This window comes from Rhinolophus ferrumequinum, chromosome 17 (assembly GCF_004115265.2).
Source record: "Rhinolophus ferrumequinum isolate MPI-CBG mRhiFer1 chromosome 17, mRhiFer1_v1.p, whole genome shotgun sequence".
In the NCBI taxonomy this organism is placed as follows: Eukaryota; Metazoa; Chordata; class Mammalia; order Chiroptera; family Rhinolophidae; genus Rhinolophus; species Rhinolophus ferrumequinum.
The window spans coordinates 6584625-6604663 of NC_046300.1; the positions used below are offsets into that span (position 1 = coordinate 6584625).

The 20039-nt window shown below is 57.2% G+C and overlaps 1 protein-coding gene across 4 annotated transcripts; it reads left to right on the forward strand.

The window, feature by feature from the left end:
- The first annotated feature begins 3058 nt into the window (after positions 1-3058).
- Positions 3059-19266, forward strand: MST1R (macrophage stimulating 1 receptor). Of its 4 annotated transcripts, none has more exons than XM_033133172.1 (20): positions 3065-5424; positions 8244-8432; positions 8513-8641; positions 8808-8978; positions 9289-9449; positions 9761-9926; positions 10040-10176; positions 10572-10733; positions 10829-10922; positions 11050-11259; positions 11360-11506; positions 11586-11748; positions 11920-12021; positions 12100-12303; positions 12654-12734; positions 12868-13049; positions 13144-13253; positions 13487-13652; positions 14049-14185; positions 15906-19264. In XM_033133172.1, exons 1-20 carry the CDS (start codon positions 4180-4182, stop codon positions 16138-16140), a joined length of 4191 nt encoding a protein of 1396 aa, XP_032989063.1. In that variant the 5' UTR covers positions 3065-4179; the 3' UTR covers positions 16141-19264. The 4 variants fall into 4 exon arrangements, with proteins under 4 accessions (XP_032989064.1, XP_032989061.1, XP_032989063.1 ...); XM_033133171.1 differs by having other exon boundaries at positions 3066-5424; positions 11047-11259; XM_033133170.1 differs by having other exon boundaries at positions 3064-5424; positions 11920-12303; positions 15906-19266.
- The last annotated feature ends 773 nt before the right edge of the window (positions 19267-20039 follow it).

Here is a 20039-nt window from a genome sequence, read left to right on the forward strand (position 1 = left end):
GCTGACCTGTAGGGCAGGAGTGGATCCTGCCCTAAGAAGGGCTGATGCCACTAGGTACACTAGGCTCTCTTCAGGCACTCTGTTTCCTGGCATGGCCCAGCCTATGGAGGTCACCATGGCGATCACAGGAGGCTCATCAGTGAAGGCCCAGCCCCATTCACTCTCCCTCTTTGGGCAGAGCCCAACGCACAGTGCAGAAAGCCTCTACCTTGCTGCTAGGGTTCCAAGTTCTGCCACAATCTCAATGGCTGAAGGAGTGAAAGACCTAGGGAGTGTTTATGGGAGAAAAGTGTCCACTGAATATGGTCTTCAGATTGTAGATTGAATCACACTTTTTGCAGTCTCTTAGAGCTCGGTAGGCCAAGATACTCTGCCACTTAAACCAACTCATGTTGGAGAATGTGTCCATGTGGATGGCATGGGCCAAGGGTACACTGGAATGGTTCTACTTACTGTCCCAGGAAATGGTGGCATAGCCTTACCCTTGCCCGCCCCCCCCCCCCCGATCACATTAGAATGGGTATGGCTACAGGTCACCTGCCTAGACCCCAAAGACCCACCAATCTGGCCTTTGGGGCCACAGGCTTGGTGCATGCTGCTCACCCCTGCACACATGCCCTGGGTCTCTTTTCTGCCTTTTTCCTGCTTCTGTCCCCCTTGCTTCTGGCCAAGGCACCAAACCACTGCCTCTGGGACCAGGGTGATGTCAGGCCAGCTTTTCCTGACTGCTACTGCTGTTCTGGTCAACAGTTGGCCCCGAGATGCCCCTATTGGCTGTCCTGATACCTGTAGGGCTCTCAGCTTCTCTGCAGTTCAGCACCTATTCAGGGTGGGAGTGAGAAGGAATGGTCACAATTAGATGAGTATGTGTCTAGGACGGGGCATCAGGGAGTGTGGGGTTTATCTAGGGATCAAGGAAGGAATAACAGACAGGGAAGGTGTTCCTTGTGGAGGAACAAGCACATGCAAACGGAAGGACCTGGTAGGACTGGTTTACAGTGAAACTGGAGGAGTCTTCAAGGCCTAGGGTTCTTGAGTTCCTGGGAAAAGTCTGGCAGTGGGGAACCATTGACTGTTCTAAAGCTGTAGAGCGATGGGGTTAGATCCCCCTGTTGCCACTAAGGTGATGTTTTGGGTGGAGAAAGAAGCTAGCACTGGTTCTCTGGAGTATCATTCAGCGGGGAGTGAGAACCCAAAGGAGGCAAAGTGGCTAGCACTTCTTCAAGGTGACAGATGCCAGGGCAGTTGGGTAGCTCATAAGCCAAATATGGGCCACGCTTGGTGAGTTCACCTTGGGGGAGCACTTTTACTTGGCTCTGCAAGGTCCCATTCATTGACTTCCTCCACATGGCTTCCCTTCTCCCCTCCTGCAGAGTGAGCAGAGGTGGGACGGGGAAGGTGCTCCTGTGGACACCTGCTATCAATGACCAAGGCTGCCTGGAGCAGGCACTGGCTTGGAGGCAGCCAACAGCTTGGCCACACGGTGGCAGCAGAGAACCAACTGTTGACTGCAGCACCCCCACCCCCTCCCTAAACGAGTGTACGGGGTGACTAAGGAGGGCCCGAAGTCTCTCTGAGTGTCTGGAGGTGGGATAGAGGTCACAAGAACCCATATCTCTCCCCCAGTCAGGGAATGTTCCATTTTGGTTTTGCCCTACATGACTATCTTTAGACATGTTGACTGGAACACGGGAACCATGCCATGATTTTCCATGCATGTTTATTCATTTCCGGGCCAATTCTGGTTAGAGAAGGGAGTGCCTTTTATGTTACCTCAGGCACCTTATCCTCCCAGCACTGGGTGAGGCCCCTGCTGATGCTCTTTCCTCTCTGTCACCAGGTGCTCAGCCTGGAGCGGGAGGAGATCCAGCAGTAGGAATGGGAGAAGCAGGGAGTCGGGTATCCAGAGTAAATTGTACTGGAGTGGGTGTATAACAGGTCTGTGAGACCCACAAAATGAACCTGGCACCTCCTGGATCAGGAAGGCTTCCTGGAGGAGGTGCCACCTAAGCTTCAAGAGCAGAAAGGGAAAAGGTGCTCCTGGAAGTAGAACAAGGAGTATGGGCTGGGTGAGGGAGTAAAGGAGGTACAGCTCCCAGGGCCAGGCTGAATCCTGTTGAGCTAAGGGCTCCTCTTGCCCCCACCTTTCTTACCCTCCAAAGCCCTGGGACCCATGGTTTACAGGTCCCTCACATTTCAGCCCAAGGCCACCCTGTGAAGCTTCTCCTCCCTCCAGGGTCCAGGCATATTTAGCTGAGGGGGCTGTCAGGTTGAGGATGTCCCCCAGGGCCCCTCTCCAGTGTTAGGGGGGAATCATCGACATAAGGAACGTCCAAACCTGTAATTTTTTTGAGTTTATCTGAGCCAAACTGACAATTGCCAGGAAGCAAAATCTCAACAGATTGAGAAAATGCTCCAGAGAATGGCAGTTTTGCAGCTTATTTTACACATTAGAATCAAAGGAGGAGACATAAGTTTACATGAAATGCATTGGTGGTAGATTAAGGGGGCAGGAGAATGCCAAGCAGGGAGATCTCTAGGATTAGATAAAAAGTAAAATGGAGAGACACATACTTCTTTTACATTGGTGGGTACAGGGTAGTTAATAATTAACCTTTACAGCACAGAGATGGTACGTGGGGAATAAGATAACAATGAAGGCTTCTGTGGTTTTTTGCTTTGCTAGTCTGCTGCGCTTGTGCTGGCAGTTGTGCCTTTGAGGGGGTCTGGAAAAGAAAATTACTCTGACGTTTCAAAAGTTTGTTATCTTAGATGCACAAAGATAATAGACAGGCTCACTTAAGGTAAAGGTTGACTTTTGTCAAGGAAGGTTCAGGCCTAGGACGTGACTACCCACTATGACCCTCTTTTAGTTAGGAATTTTTAGGTTCAGACCATCCTATGTGGTTACTTCCAGTCTCTGAGTTTGTAAGGCCCACCATCCTGGCTCCCCTGAACTTGTCAGGTTCAGTATGTGGCCCCTTTTATGTCCACACCAGTTACCAAGGGGAAGCTGCTGAGGTCCCCTTGAGAGATGGCAAGAATAGACCTCCCTCACACACATCACAACCTAGGAGAGAGCTCTGGGGAATCACCTAGCCAGAACTATATCCTCATTTCAGAGATGCAAACACTTGAGACCCAGCCAGGCTTACAGAGCCGGTTAGAGGTGCCCATGCATCCCCAATTTCAGGGGGGTGCTGGAGTAGATCCAAAAAGGAAGGCCTTCTTTGTGTTTTCTTGTTCCCATCCTATAGTTTCCACATACTGAAGCAGTGATGCAGAGTCCAGAGCTAGGGTTGGGCCTCCACATAAGCTGCCTCCCCTGTCACACTACTGTGCAGCCAGCAGGACTGGCCCCATCTTATAACCCCTACCATCCCGGCAGGCAGGGTACAATGCACCTTCCTGACACCATCCTGTTGCTGACAGTCCAGAACAAGCCCACGGAAGGATGGCCAGCTCCTGCCCACAGAGGGTGGCACCACTCCTGGGGTCCCTTCACAGCTCTCCTCTGGTCTCCCACACATTCCTGATCTCTGTTCCTCACATGGTGGGTCCCCCAGCTCTGCCCGGGAACCAGTGTCTGAAGGTGTTGCTGTAAACTGGCGCCAAGAGAAGAAATGAGCCAGGTAGTCCTCCACAGGTCACTGGCACTGGGGCGGCCCCCGCCCCTTCCTCATCTCGGCCCACTGCGTCGTGGGGGCCTAGATGGGAGAGCTCAGGTCTATTTACCTCTCTCCAGGCCACTCCACGCACACCCACCCCCGAGGCTCAGGAGAAGGAGTAGTATCCAGGCTTCGGAGGGCCTGGACAGTCGGATGGGTGGAGCGGCAGGGCCCGGACAGACCTTCAACAGGCCCCGCCCCCACACCCTGGCCCCGCCCGCGCTGCCTGCTTCCCTCCCGCCCTCCACCCTCCCGGCGACTTCACTCTAAGAGCCAGCTAGGAGCGGCAGCTGGGGCGTCAGGTGAGACGGACTCTCTAGTTCCTGCCGGTGTGTGTGTCCGCTCGTGCCAGGAGCTCAGACCCGAGGGCAGGGGAGGAGGGTAGACATCACAGAAGTCCGCTGCCGGAGGACTCTCAGGACAGGTGCTGGACGCCGGTTCCAGCCCTCAAGTCTGCTCACAGCCAGGCCCCGGCCTGCGGGAATCCCCACGAGGCCCCATCTGGGCCTCAATGGATCTACTTCTGCCGCCCTCGCAGCCGTCCCTGTTGTTGCTGCTGTTGCTGTTGCGGCTGCGCCCAGCTGTTCCTGTGGCGGGAGGATCCTGGCAGTGCCCGCGCACCCCCTACGCTGCCTCCCGCAACTTTGACGTGGAGTACGTGGTGCCCAGCTTCTCGGTCGGCGGGCCTGTACAGGCCCTGGCAACCTACGAGGACCGCGTGGACGGAAGTGCGGTGTTTGTGGCCACACGCAATCGCCTGCATGTGCTTGGGCCTGGCCTGAAGCCTGTCGAGAGCCTGGCAACGGGCCCTGCTGGGGACCCTGGTTGCCAGACGTGTGCAGCCTGTGGCCCGGACCCCCACGGCCCACCGGGGGACACAGATGCAAAGGTGCTGGTGTTGGAGCCGGCACTGCCTGCATTGGTCAGCTGCGGCTCGAGCCTGCATGGCCGCTGCTTCCTGCATGAGCTAGAGCCGGACGGGACCACTCTGCACCTGGCGCCACCAGTCTGCCTCTTCTCCGCCCACCACAACCGGCCTGAGCACTGTCCCGACTGTGTGGCCAGCCCTCTGGGCACCCTCGTGAGCGTGGTTGAGCAGGGCCATGCCTCCTACTTCTACGTGGCATCCTCACTGGACGCGGAGGTGGCAGCGAGCTTCAGCCCACGCTCAGTGTCCATTCGGCGCCTCAAGGCGGATGCTTCAGGATTCGCACCAGACTTTGCGGCGCTGTCAGTGCTGCCCGCGCACCTCGCTTCCTACCGCATTGAATACGTGTACAGCTTCCACGCAGGAGCCTTTGTCTATTTCCTGACAGTGCAGCCAGCCAGTGTGGCAGCCCCTCCAGGCGCCTTACACACGCGCCTGGCCCGGCTCAGCGCCGTTGACACCGACCTGGGCCACTACCGCGAGCTGGTTCTTGACTGCCGTTTTGCACCTAAACGACGGCGACGCGGTGCCTCTGAGGGCGGGCAACCCTACCCGGTTCTGCAGGCAGCCCACACTGCTCCGGTGGGTAGCAGATTGGCCGCTGAGCTGAGCATCGCCGAGGGCCAGGAAGTACTATTTGGGGTCTTCACCGCTAGCAGAGACAGCAGCCCCGGTGTGGGTCCCAACTCTGTTGTCTGTGCCTTCCCCATCGACCTGCTGGACACTCTCATCGAGCAGGGTGTGGAGCGCTGTTGTGAGCCTCCGATCCACCCTGGCCTCCGGCGAGGCCTCGACTTCTTCCAGTCGCCCAGTTTGTGTCCCAACCTGGTGAGCAGAAAGAAGGGGCCCTGACCTGTGCACGTGGCTGAATCCAGGCTGTTCCCTTGCACCAGTGAGAGAGTCTGGGAGCCAGCAGGGCAGGAAGGGAGAAGTTTTCTTTTCCACCCAGTTCCTTAGTGCTGGGGTGGTGTGAAGGAATGAGCCAAGCAAAGGCCACACTGGAGGCTCATCTTCCAGCCAGGCTGGCTAGCCCCTGTGGCTACCCCCCTTTGCTCTCTCACCCTCTCACCTATCATGGCCTCTGGTATTTTAGGCAGATTCCCTGGTTCCGTGAGATTACAGCACAGCTGTCTCTCTGCCAGACACACTGCCAACGTCTGGGAAGAAGTATGGGCATCCCCTCCTATGTGCCCACCACACATACCCTCAGGGACACACAGCAAAACAACCCTCCACACATAGGCAGATACTCACAGATTCCCAGACTCAGACTGCTCACCAACACAGTTTCACTTTCCCTGTGGGGGCACTTGTTTTGCTCTTTTCCAAAGAGGGTGGGGCAGGAGTTGTCCGAGAATGCCCCCTCCCTCTGTTCTAGGGCCTGAAAAGTTTGGGGGCTTATCAGGGAACCTGCGTGGCTTGGGTTTCACGGACATACTCACTCCTGATTGTTCTTTGTGGGGTGATTGCGGGAGGCCCCACGACATGGTGGGAAGGCAACTTGGCTCTAGTAGATTCCAGAAGGCTCACCCCAGTGTTGTGCAAGCAACTGTAAACATCTGGGGATGAGTAAAGGCTTAGGTGGGGCTGGCTGCAACTGGTTCACCACACAGGAGTCCCAGACTTTTTTCCAGTCTGGGGGGCCCTGCCCCAGACAGGAGGTCTCCCAGCCCATGCCAAACTGCGGGCTCCTTCCAGCAGACCCTACCTGGGTTCTTTCCAGCCATGGTGTCAGGGAGCTGGCGCAGAGACAAACAGGATATTTCTTAAAATGCTGAGGACGAAACCAAAACTGATTCCTTAAAGCCACTGAAACAATCCTACCCTAGATTATAAGACATTAAACCAAGGAAATGTGGTGAATGGCACTGGACGAGTGGTCTTTCAGTGAAGTGACGCATAGTCACTGCTCTCAGAGTGTTTGGGTGCTCTGTGGCCCTGGTCCTGCTGTGATATTTGCCACCAACTCCTTTCCAGCTCCTACTGATGGCACAAGGAGGAGTGGGGGGGATTTTCCTCCTCCCTCCCTCAGCGGAGTCCAGCTAGGTTGGAGGCCTTAGGGTTGGGGCTCTCTTATCTGGGCTGGGAAGCCCTGCCTGCCCTCTTCTTCCCTCTGGGGAGTCAGAACCTCTCCCCAACTTGGCTAGTTGTCAGTGGGCCAGAAGGCATCCAGCATGGCTTGGCAGTGCCAGGCTCTAGGAGGACTAATCTCAGTCCCTGCCCAGAAGCCGGCCTTGCCCCTGCAAAGAGTGTGAACCAGCTTGTACTGTGTTTGTCCAGTGAGTGGGCACGCAGCCTCCAGAGCAGCACCTACTGTGTGCTCACTGTGGCTGGCCTCAGGAAGCCTGAGGGGCTCAGAGCTGCTACCTGACATCCAAGGGTTTGAGTCTAGGGCAGTCACCCTCCTCTGTGGAATATTGGACACTTAAGTGTTTTCAGGAGCCACGGGCCCTTAGACAAGCCTGGGAACCCAAGCAAGAGGGGTGTGGCCCTGACTGGAGTAGGGCCTCTTTACCTGCCTTGGCCCCACCTGTCCTTGAGTCATACTGAAAACACCTGACTGGCTTCCTGCTAGGACCAGGCCCCTTTCCTTCTTCAAGTGAGGACAGAGTCCTGGTCCCCACCCACCCAGTCTACAGACCCAGAGCATGTGGGATTTCTGGGCCCAGCTCTGCACCTGCTTTTGCCCCTAGGGCCCCTGATCAGTGCTGAGGTCTGATGACAGTGTTACTCATACTTGGTCTGATGGGGGACGCAGAGGCCTTGAGGAGTGCCCTCAGAGCTAGTGAGGGACGGTCCCAAGCAACTAGGGTTACTGAGGCCTGCCTGCACTTTTCATACAGCTCCAATACCTTGCATTCACACTCTGGCTTCCTGATTTCCCAGGAGCTTCCACAGCCCTGCCTTGGAGCACTGAGTGCAGCCCCCAAAACAGCCTCCTTAAGAGCAGGGGAGAGGTTAGTATCTCCCCACCCCTGAGGCCTAGTTTGGCAGCCAGGCCTTCAGGCCTTGGTTTATCCCTTTTGTACCCTGAAGGAGCTACAGGTAGCAGCTGGAGGTGTGGGAAGACCTTTGGAATCTCAGGGAGGGACCATGTTACCAACCCCATGCCTGCCAATTAACCTCAGAGTTCAGCCCCCTTGGGTGGGTGGGGACACTGAAGCCCTAAGAGGGGACAGGGCTTGCTGAAGTGCAGGGCAGAACCAGCAGGGGGCAGGAGAGGACTCTGGTCAGGAGCTCAGACTTCCAACCTGGCTCTTCTTCCTGAAGGGCTTTAAGGCCTTTGACAACTGACCCAACCTCTCTGAGCCTGCTTCCTTATCTGTCAAATGGGGGTGGTGAGAGCACCCACTCTACAGAGTGGTTGTGAGGACAGAATGGGGCTGGGTCTGTAAGACTCAGTATCTCATTACCCGATGAGACATGACAGGGTAGGTAGGGCAAGGTGTAGGGGGAGCTGGCCTTTCAGCTTGGGCTTGCAACCTCTGGGCGCCCCATGGAGCGCAGTGTAGTAACTGGCAGGCCTGGGGTCTTCTCCAGGCAGGTCAGGTGAGGGGTGGGAGTTTGGGCTGCTATGGTCACTGACAGACGCCCCAGAGGGGCAGTGTGTGGGGATGAGCCCTCATTCCTTCCCTGACCTTCCCTAGCCTGGGCTGGTGACCCCCAACCCCAACACCAGCTGCCGTCACTTCCCTCTGCTGGTCAGCAGCAGCCTGTCACGTGTGGACCTATTCAACGGGCTGTTAGGACCAGTGCAGGTCACTGCGCTGTACGTGACACGCCTCGACAATATCACAGTGGCTCACATGGGCACGACGGATGGGCGCATCCTACAGGTAGGTCCCTCATCTCCACAGCCCCTCGTCCCGAGGTCCCCATCCCCATCCTCAGTTTGCTCATAGCTGACTTGTCTCAGGTGGAGCTGGCCAGGTCTCTCAACTACCTGCTGTATGTGTCCAACTTCTCACTGGGCAGTAATGGGCAGCCCATCAGACGGGATGTCAGCCACCTTGGGGACCACCTGCTCTTTGCCTCTGGAGACCAGGTAAGGTAGGCAGGGTCAGGCCCTGGCACAGCTCCCCGTCCAATCCAGGGAGGTATTGACACGCAGGTCTCACCACCCTGATCTACAACGGGACCAGGGGATCTATGGGGCCTAGGCCACCCACCTCCCTCCAGCCACCCCTGAGCCACCTTTCTGCCACTCTAAGGTCTTCAAGGTACCTATCCGGGGCCCTGGCTGCCGCCACTTCCTCACCTGTGGGCGTTGTCTGCGAGCACAGCGTTTCATGGGTTGTGGCTGGTGTGGGGGCATGTGTGGCCGGCAGAAGGAGTGTCCTGGCTCCTGGCAACAGGACCATTGCCCACCCGAGATTACTGAGGTATGGCTTGCCTGGCAGGGCACAGGTAAGGGTGGGACGAGCTGGGCCTGTGGTGGGGGTCAGCAGGTCTTGACCACAATCTTCCTCAGGACTGGGATGTCCTTAATATCTATGAGGAGGGTATTCTTGGCAGAGGAGAGTGCATGCAGAGATGTGGAGGCAGAAAAGTGCTTAAGTGAAGACTAGCAAGTGACCTACAACGGCTGGAGTATCGGGAAGGCAAGGGGCACAGCAGAAAAGTTTGGGGGAAACAGACAGAACTGAGAGGCCTGGCCCACAAAAGGATTCAGGCTATCTGCTCCCTTTCCAGTTCTATCCCCACAGTGGACCCCTAAGAGGCAGCACGAGGCTGACCCTGTGTGGCTCCAACTTCTACCTGCACCCTACCGGTCTGGTGCCTGAGAAAACCCATCAGGTCACCGTGGGCCAAAGTCCCTGCCGACTGTTGCCCAAGGACAGCTCAAACTTCAGGTAAAACTGGTCCCTGCCCTTCCTGATGGGGCAAAGCCGTCCCTTCTCTGTGAGATCTTATCCTCTGCTTATCGGGGGCCAGGAGGTATGAGGCAAGCTGCAGTGACTCTGGCTGCTTTGTGTCTGGGGAGATATATCTGTCCTTTCTTGAACCTGCATATGCCCTATTGGTTCATGGACCAGATCCTGCCTGCACTGGAGGAAGGCATGGGTGGAGAGGCGATTCCCAGGCTCAGAGAAGACTAATTTGTAGTGGGCATGCAACCAGGCCTGTGTGACCCCTGCTGACCCTGGGTTCCCCAATGCTCTAGCCCAGTGTCCCAGAAGGACTTTGTAGAGGAGTTTGAGTGTGAGCTGGAACCCTTGGGCACACAGGCATCCGGGCCTGCTAACATCAGCCTCACCGTGACCAACATGCCACCAGGCAAGCACTTCAGGGTATATGGCACCTCCACGCGACAAGGCTTCTCTTTCATGGTGAGGCCACCTTGTCTTGTCTGTGCCTTTGGCCAGCTGGACAATACGGGCAGGGAAGGGCTTGGAGTAGAGGGTCTCCTTCACTAAGCTAAGCCACCTCCATACCCTCTTAGGAACCAGTGCTAAAGGACATACAACCCCTCTTTGGCCCACGGGCAGGGGGCACCCGCCTCACCCTTAAAGGCCAAGGCCTGTCTGTAGGCACCAGCCGGGCTGTGCTGGTCAATGGGACTGAGTGCCTACTGGAACGGTAAGTGCCGGCAGGCGAGGGGATCGGTGGCCATAGGGCCCCAGCCAGGGGAGCCCTTACCCCTTACCGGGAGGGCCTTGGATCCGTCAGAGCAGAGGAAGGAGGGCTCAGTCACATGGCCAGGTTCAGGAAGAAGGGTCTATTGCCACTTCCAGTCCACAGATGGCTGGGGACGACAAGAGAGCCCGTCTCAGAGTCCATTGGCTCCAGTTCAGGCTATAGGAAATCTGTTCGCTCTCTACCTTCTCGGAGGTCTTCCTGGGACCGCCCTGTCTTTAGACCCATAGACTATGGGCAGGTGGGGAGAGGAACTGGGAGGGATCGGCAGACCTGGGGGAGGAAGGCCTGGCCATCACCTCGAGGGTGATACTGAGCCCAGTCCCACTGTTCTGCAGCGTCAGTGAGGGGCAGCTCTTATGTACCACACCTCCCAGTGCTGCTACGGCCAGCGTTCCCATTCGCCTGCAGGTAGGGGGTGCCCAGGTGCCTGGCTCCTGGACCTTTCAATACCGGGAAGACCCCATTGTGCTGGGCATCAGCCCCAACTGTGGCTACACGTAAGTGCTACCTCCTTGCCCACTCTGGTCTCCTAGGAATGAGAGAGCCAGCCTCGGAGAGTCCCCCAAGCCCACCACCCTGCTCTCCTCCACAGTGGCTCCCACGTCACCATCCACGGCCAGCATCTCATGTCAGTGTGGCACCTCGAGCTGTCATTCCATGACGGGCATAGGCTGGCAGCAAACAGGGTGAGTGGGCAGGAGGGAGGAGGCCAGACCAGTCCCCTGAGTTCCAGCCCTACCCCATGCTGGGCCAAGGAGACTAGGATGGCCCTAGGGGGTGCCTAGCTAACTACTCTCGCATGGGCTCCAGCAGTGTGAGGGGAAGCTCCCGGAGAAGCGTTGGTGCCGCCTGCCTGAGTACGTGGTCCGAGGCCCCCCGGGGGGGGTGACAGGGAACCTGAGTGCCCGGGGGGATGGGGCTGCTGGCTTCACACTGCCCAGCTTTCGCTTCCTGCCCCCGCCCCGTCCACCCAGCACCGACCTGGCCCCACTGAAGCCTGAGGAGCATGCCATTAAGTTCGAGGTAAGTGGGAGGGATGGAGGGCGGGGAGATGGAGGCTTAGGGCTGCAGCCTGCCCCAGGGAGATGGGGGCGCTGGCCAGTCCTCCTGACTGTCTCTGCAGTATATCGGGCTAGGAGCTGTGGCTGACTGTGTGGACGTGAACGTGACCGTGGGTAATAAGAGCTGTGATCACGAGCTTCGGGGTGATGTGGTCATCTGCCCCCTGCCCCCCTCCCTGCAACTGGGCAAGAATGGTGCCCCACTGCAGGTAGGCAGCTCAGCGGGCCCTTTATATGAGACATGGGCCAAGGCCTACAAGCTGGGCCTGAGTTGTCACTTGCCCCCAGGTCTGCGTAGATGGTGACTGTCACATCCTGGGCAGAGTGGTGCGTTCAGGCTCAGGGGGGGTCTCACAGAGGACACTCTGGGGTGTCTTGCTGGCCCTGCTCCTGCTCGTGACTATATTGGCCACTGCACTGTTCTTCAACTACTGGCGGAGGAAACAGCTAGGTGAGCTCCCCACCCCCACACTGACTGAGCCCTTAACCCCCAAACAAGGGCATCTCCAAGCCCCTATATCCTCTTTCTGCCCAGGCCTTGGGGGTCTGCCCACAGCTCCTGGGTAGGGGTCAGCCTTTAGCAGTTTGGAGAGGCTAGCCACCAGGGACTATCTTTCCACAGTCCTTTCTCCAAGACTGGATGACCCAGCACCCTTGGACCAAACCACTGGAGCCATGGCTCTTCCTATCTTCCGCTCAGGCTCAGACTACAGAAATGGCCTTGGTGAGACGGTGGAGGCGCTAGAAGCTGGGGCCATACCCTCTGCTCCACAAGACCCTTACTCCCTCTCCTCCACTGCAGCCCCTGCCATAGGTGGTCTGGTTTCCACCACTCACGTCCACAGAGCCTCCTGTTCGGACAGCGGGAATGGGTCCTGTGTCCCACTGCTACGGACAGAGTCCATCCAGCTGGGGGTCCTGGACTCTACGCTCCTGGCCGAGGTCAAGGATGTACTGATTCCCCATGAACGAGTGGTCACCCACAGTGACCGAGTCATTGGCAAAGGTGTGGGTGCCAGACCAAGTGGGGCTGGGGCAGATATGGAGTCCTGAGGTGACATGGAACAGTTGGACAGGACTCTGCTCTGGACTTCTAACCAACCTGTGTGACCTTTGGGCAGATCACATAAGCTCTCTAAGCCTCCAGTTTCTCACCTATAAAACAGGAATTAGTTCTGTCCTCAGCGGGTTCTGGTGCAGATGAAGTGGGCCTGGGAGGGTGCTCTACCATCAGGCAGCTACTGCTTGTTTTTAATGTCAGATTTGCCAGTTGGTGCTCTGAGGTCGGCTTGCCAATGAGAGGGTGTGATCTGAGTACCTGGCAGTGGGGTCCCTCTCACCATCTCCTCTCATCAGGCCACTTCGGAGTTGTCTACCATGGAGAATACACAGACGAAGCCCAGAATCAAATCCACTGTGCCGTTAAGTCGCTGAGTCGTAAGTGGGACAGAGGCTGGGTGGGTCCTCATCCCTGCTGTGCTACCACATCGCTGAGTGACCCTGAGCAGGAGACTCTTCTCTATTTCCCCACCTGACCCTTCTAACGGGCCTGACTCACACTGCTCTGCAGGCATCACGGAGATGCAGGAGGTGGAGGCCTTCCTGCGTGAGGGGCTGATCATGCGTGGTCTGCATCACCCAAACGTGCTGGCTCTCATCGGCATCGTGCTGCCACCTGAAGGGCTGCCCCGCGTGCTGCTGCCCTATATGCGCCATGGAGACCTGCTCCAGTTCATCCGCTCACCCCAGCGGGTTGGTGCTCAGCTGGCCCTGGGTCGGGGGGCTTGGGTAGCAGCTGGGGCTGGAGCTGCTTTGCCCTTGCCTACTGACCCATCTGTGCCCCCAGAACCCCACGGTGAAGGACCTCATCAGCTTCGGCCTGCAGGTAGCCCGCGGCATGGAGTACCTGGCAGAGCAGAAGTTTGTGCACAGGGACCTGGCTGCTCGGAACTGCATGTGAGAGACTGGAGCAGTTAGGGGGAAGCAAGGGATCAGGGCACCAGGGACTAGAGCTGCCCGAAAGGCGCCTCCATCCTGGGCATGTCCTGCCCGATCTGGCCCTCAGTTTTCCTATCTGCCCAGTGCAGGCTTAGGTTAAACTCTATGGCTCTGAAAGCCTGTGAAGACCTGGAACAGGTGGGTTCAGGGCCTGGTGGGGGCCAGTCCTGAGTGTGATTCCCCTCTCCCAGGCTAGATGAGTCATTCACAGTCAAGGTGGCTGACTTCGGCATGGCCCGTGGCATCTTGGACAAGGAATACTACAGTGTTCAACAGCAGCGCCACGCTCGCCTACCTGTCAAATGGATGGCGCTGGAGAGCCTGCAGACCTACAAATTCACCACCAAGTCTGATGTGGTGAGGCTCCACCTGGCCCAGAGTCCGCCTGGCCTCAGTGTCCTGGGAGAGCACTCGGCTTTGCCCACTCAGCTTCAGATGGCGAGCTGAGCCCGGGGAATCTCCAAGCTGGGCAGCCCTCCTGCCCATGTGCTCACCTCTTGGACAGGAGGAGGCTGTGAACTCACTGGCTCCTCACAGAAACTCTAGGCCTTGTCCAGCCCCAACTCTGGACACGCTCAGGTGGTGGGAGGAGACAGTAAAGATGCTTGTGAGGTAGGGAGGAGTAGGCTCTGATTGGGGGGTGGAGCCCCCCATACCCAGCCAGAGGGCTCTGGGAGGAAGAAGACCTGGGGGCTCCACCTACCCCCAGGTTGTGGGTGAGAATTGAGTCCCCTTACTTCTCCCCTCCCACAGTGGTCGTTCGGCGTGCTGCTGTGGGAGCTGCTGACGCGGGGCGCCCCGCCGTATCCCCACATCGACCCTTTTGACCTCACTCACTTCCTGGCCCAGGGTCGTCGCCTTCCCCAGCCCGAGTATTGCCCCAATTCTCTGTGAGTATGTGGAGGTGGTAATGCAGAGGGAGCTGGGCCCGAGACAAGGACGTGGCAGGAGACAGAGTTCTTGCTTTGCTTTCTGACCTGGAAAGGGACCCTCTTAGTTTCCTCATCTGTGGACTGGTTCCGCCCCCATTCGGGGCTGGGTGCTGGGAAGATATCATGGTTGCCATGGCAACAGCATTCCCAACTTCAGAGTCTGGGTTGAGGCCAGTGATTTGATTTCCTGGCACTCCTCTTCCCCCACCCCCGCCAAGGGGGGCTGTTTTCCATCTTTTCCACTCACTTAACCTCCAGGAAAGGTTCCATTAGCTCCCACACTAGTCCCTTCCACGTCTCTAGATCAGGTGTTTTTTTTCACTGGATCTAGTTTCAGATTCCCCATTCCCGGAGGCATGGCTGCTGTGTCATCGTAAGTGCCTGTGGGGTGGGTTTGGTGCCAAGGTTCATCTTAAGCAGCTCCGCTGTGCCCAGGTCTTTGTTAGAACAGGAAGGACCAGGTCACAGGTCCTGTCTCAGGCTACATTCCTAAAAGGGATGAGTAACCCTTGCTCACAGCTCCACCGCCTTGGGTCTGATCTTCATTATTCACTTCACTAACGTACCTGGTTGGAAGTACGGGAAGTTAACTTCACAGCCCATCTGCCTCTGGTGAGGTTCCCTGAAACAAACTCTGAGTTGGAGATTCATGTGTCCAGGGTTTATTGGCAGATTAGGGGCTAGGGAGGCAGGACTGGGCAGGAGGAGAAGCTGGGCTGTGATACAGATGCAACAGAAGCTGCAGCCCATCCCACGGGGACTACTTGAGCTGGGATGGCCCTTTATAGTTTTCTGAAATGAAGATGAAGGAGCCAGGTCTTTGTACCAGACATTAATCAGTCACTGGTCACAGCTGTCCCTGAGGAGGGAGTGTGAGCTTCGGGCAATTCCTAGAGAGAGCCTCAGCCTCCAACAACAGTCAGCAGCTGTGGGGGAATGAAGGGAGAGCGGTTCTGGGTGGCACACCACAGCCTCCACTACACCAGGGCAAGTCCCTTCTCCTCCCTGGGCCTCAGTTTCCTCATCTGTAAAGTTGGGATGGTAATAGTACCGCCCTTTAAGAGTCTGAGAATTCTGTGGACTTATTGTGTGTAGGGCACTTAGAGTATAATTTAAGGCAGGGATGACATTCCCAGGATAAAGGGGTAAGGATTAGGACCCACCAGGCAAACCCAGAGAAACTCTGCTTAGGAACCACGGTGCCACGCGTGCTGCCGCACACCTCCTTGTCACAGGAGTCTTAACCCCCATTTCACTGGAGCTGGGCTTCCTTCCTGGAACATGTGTGGTGATAAAACCATGACAGCTTGTGAGGTGGGCCCTAAGCTAAGCACTTCACAGGCATCCTGTCACCTGTGTCCCAATAGCTCTGGGATCAGAGGAAGGTCCAGAAGCACAGAGAGATTAAGGAACTTGCCCCAAATCGCATAGCCCAGGGCACGGGCACAGGAGCCAAGCTCTTAACCCTTGAGGCAATTCGACCTCCACCAGGGTGGGAAGGCAGGACTGGAACAGCGATCATAGTGATGAGAAGAGTTGCCCCTGCTTGGGCTACCTGGGCACTAGGCCCTGTCGCCTGTTTTCATCTTTATGTGGCCTGCCGGGGAGTTAACGGGTGGGTGGCCCAGAATCTCTGGGTGGGGTTAGGCCCTGCCCCTGACATTCTCCTTCCCCACAGGTATGCAGTGATGCAGCACTGCTGGATGGCGGACCCTGCGGCACGACCCACCTTTGGAGCGCTAGTGGGAGAGGTGGAGCAGGTGGCGGCCTCTCTGCGTGGGGACCACTACGTGAACCTGGGCCTTGGCACCTTGGAAGAGGCGGACGTGCCCCCAGAACAGTTGCCGTCCACACCTATGCACAGGAGCACCGGGAGGCCCCGACCCCTCTCAGAGCCACCAAGGCCCACGTGACCTCAGTCCTAGATAGGCCCTGAGGGGCCGGACCTGTGTAGCCCCTTCGGGACGTTAACCCCAGGCTGCCTCTGGGCCATGCCAGGCCTGCCCTGGCCCAACCTGCCCCTGCCCTGTCCCTGCTCCTTAACCTTCAGGGCCTATAGGAGGGGAGCAGGGTCCCTCACTCCACGGAGGGAGCCAGTGAGGATGATCCTTGATGCAGTGAGTATTTATTGAGCGCCTGCTGTATGTCTGGGCCACGAGGCACAGGGGACTGAACGGTGACCAGACACTGGCCCGTGACCAGTAAATGAACAAATAACTATTTAAGCACAAATTGTGGTAAATGCTATGAGAGAAAAAGAGGTGGCTTTGAGAGATTGAAGGATAGCTCTAGATAGAAAGATGAATACAGAGGTGAGGGAATTCCCCCAGGAGATGCCTTTTTTGCTGAGACCCTGTGAGGTGGGCGCTGTGCCAGAAGCAGAGTTGGGTGAAGAGAGGTCCTAAGGCTGGAAAGGGGTTGGCTCAGTGAGCAGGCTCCAGAGAATAGGAAGGTAGGCAAGGCTCAGATCCAGGTTACAGTGCCCCAGGGACTTTCAGATAGTTCCAAGAGTGGGGGTCGAGGCCTCAAGCATGCAGCAGCCAGGCTGGCTTCTCCCGTGCCCAGTCTGCCTGTCTCCTTCCCTGGGCCCTAGCCCCTCACCAGGGCTACCTGTTCCGCCTGCAGCCACCCCCACCACTACCACCTACGCTGTCAGGGCATCAAGACTTGCTCGCCCACCCCTACCCCGGCCAGCATTGTCCTTGCAGCCTTGAGAGAGATGAGCCACAGCAAGGTCTCAGCTCCACACTTTCCAGGCCCCAGCTTCGAGGTGCTGACTGCCCACGCAGTCAAGGCCACTCTACAGTAGCCACCAGAGGGACAGGCCCCACAGGAGAGGGAGAACGCTCTGGATGCTGGAGGGGCAGCTGGGCCCTGCGGGGATGGGTAGCTGGGGTACCAGAGTGTCTGGGCCCGGGACATGCATCATGGTGATTCCTTTTTCTTGCTCAGGACCCTCATAGCCTCTATCCTGCCAGTTTGGGAGACCCCAGTTCACTTCAAGGGGAGCACATTCCCTCTTTTGTGAGTCCCAGCTCTGTCCTGTCACAGATGGAAGGCTGGGTTAGGGGCAAGAGCTCCCTGGTAAGCAGAGTGGGGTCTCCTTGGGACTGGAGCTGCCCAATGTTCTTTAGCTATACTGCTGCCCACTCTGTCACCTCAGGTAGAGGGAGGCCCAGCCATGGGGAGCCTAAGGACTCTGAGGACATGTGAATAAAGCTTAAAAGGGGACTCTTCTGCTCAAGTGCAGGGATCCAAAGATCAGGGGCCCGTGAGCTGGAGAGGGGTAGAGATGGACTCTGCTGCCTGTTTACCACTGCAGCTCTGTTGCCCACCTAGTACAGATGCAGAAGAGATTGTAGCCTTGCATGCTCGGCCAGTGACCCTTTTCTCTCTACGTGTGTGGGAAAGAGTTGTGTCGCCACGAGGCTGTTAGAGAGCTGAGTGCAACGTCCTGCAGTATGCCCCCCGCTGTGGTACCCATACCAGTTGGAAAGGGTTATCTCCATCCCTCTGACTTGCAGTCCTTGTGCCCTGACCTCGTACTGAGGAAGCTAAGGGTCACCCAGAGTGCCAAGCCCTGGGTGGGGAATAAGGAGAAGGCCCAGGGGCTTCTCTGAAGCTGGACTGAGGCTCCTTCCCCACTGAGCCTCTGCAGCTCATGGACTTCTGGCTCACGTATTCCTAAGAGAGGGGCTCAGAGAGGAAGGGGGTCTCTGGATGGAAGGGGAGCTTAGTGAGGAGAGGGGTCCCAGAGAAGGGAGAAAGACAAGAGCTCAAGGGTTGTTGGGTTTCCTGTGTAGCCAGAATGTGGCACTTTGGGCCTGTTTCTGGGCCAAGAGCCTCCAGGGCCAGAATTCTCCAGGGAGGAGCCCCAGTTAAGCAGGTGCTTGGGCTCCTGGATCATGGCACAGCTGAACTCCCTTCCCCCAATGTTGCAACCCCCAAGCTCTGAGGTCTGTTCTCAGGGCTACCTGATGGTCCCAAGTCCATCTGGAGTGTCGGGAGCTGGAACTGCTTTAGGCTTTTAAATTCCTGACGAGGCCACCAGGGAGGTGAGGAAGGGAGAATTAGTTCTAGGCCCCCAGATGGGCTGGGAGACCAGGAGGTTTCTGAGTGGCTTCCAAGGCTACTGAAGGCTGGGCTGCCTTCCGGTTGTACTCTTGGTCTGCTAGCTCCACACCCAGTGCTCTGTCGGTGTTTTCCTCTCCTGATACTCCTCCCTCGAACTATCCAAGTCACCTGTGAGCCCTAACCCCCTGCTTTGTCTCCTGGCCACGGTGCACCCATTCCATGGGGGCTGAAGGGGTGTTTGAAGGAGCTGGCGTCTCCACCTCCTGACTCCAAAGGAAGACAGGATGCAGAGAACCCCAGTCCCAGGGGGCTGTCCAGCGGAGTGAGGGGTGATAATCTACTCCTAATGGAGGCTGTGGGAGTCAGAACTCGAGTGCCAGGAGGATGTGGCTTTTGAGCTCTAAGGCATAGGGAAATTTAAATAACAGATGTTTCAACAACCTTCCCTGCAAGCCTCAGTGCCGTGACCCCTCTGCTGTGATGTGTTACAGCTTAAAAATAGCCCACAATGAAGCGCTCTGAGCTCCAATTGACTCAAGCTTACGTAACTGCGTGAAAGATGGCCAGCCGCACCAGCCCAGAGGGAGGGCAACAGCACAGCCACCCTGCTGCCGCAGCTGGCTTAGGGGCTGGGGCCGAGCTCCTCACCCTCCCTGTGAGCAGACCCCAATCCAGGAGCCTGTAAGAGATGGGAACAAAAGCAGTGCTTCCAGAAACACACATGGTTTCAGGACGGCTGAGGAGAGACCTCTAACCAGTCCTGCAGAGGGGATGTGAGGAGAGCTGCCCTCCCTCGGGGTCCCTGAGGAACCCAGGCCCAGTAGAGGGGGGAGGGTACTTTAAGAACAGATGGCTGGGTCACAGAGAGTAAGACAGGAGCCCATGTGGGCAGGGTGACTGGGGGTACCCAAAGGATTCCTTTCCCGCTTTGAAGAGGGGGCTCCCCAGCTCGGAGGAACATGTCAGCAGGACCGATGCCTGGCTGAAACTGTCAGTACCACACAGCCCAGGGGTGGAACTGACTCCTTTGGGGCCTCGAAGTCTCCATGGTCAGGCTGCCTTGGTGGGACTTGTGGCGTCAGGGAGGGCACACTGGCTTCAAAGCTGATTGAATTCTGAGATCTTGGTCACCAGCTGCTTTGAGTTCCCTTCCTTCCCTGATGCATTCCCAGATCCCGAAGGCCCAGTCCAAGACAGCCCACAAGTGTGCAGGTGGCTAAATCTTGGGGTCTTGGTTTCCCATCAGTACCCAGAGAAGGTTGGAGCACAGGATCCATTTGGGCCTTTTCAGAAGCGGGCCTTCACCTGGGCTGTGCGCCTCCCTGGAATGCCCTCTCTCCCCAGATCTAAACCCTACCCATCTGCAGCCTCTGGGCCGAAGGGCTGGTGTCTGAGCCCCTGGACAGTAGGCAGGAATGAACCTCTGGGAATCAGGCCTGCTTTTCACTCCATTATCCAGTGGCTGCCTGCACTGGGAGCCCTTCAGGCGCCTTCTGATCCCAGGTGTTTGGAGATGTCCAGAGTTTTCCCAGGGCACAGGAGGAACAGGCAGGCATGCTGGAAGAGGCTGAGGACTTGACAGAGCTCTCTCCTGAGAACACAAGAGCCAAAAAGATGTCTGCACTGGAGAAGCAGGTCTGGGAGACTTGGCTGGTCATGGAGCTCCCAGTAGAATGAGCCTTTCTCGCCCCGCCCCGATGCCCTTCCTGCCCACCAGTCTTAAAGCCTCCTAGGAGGG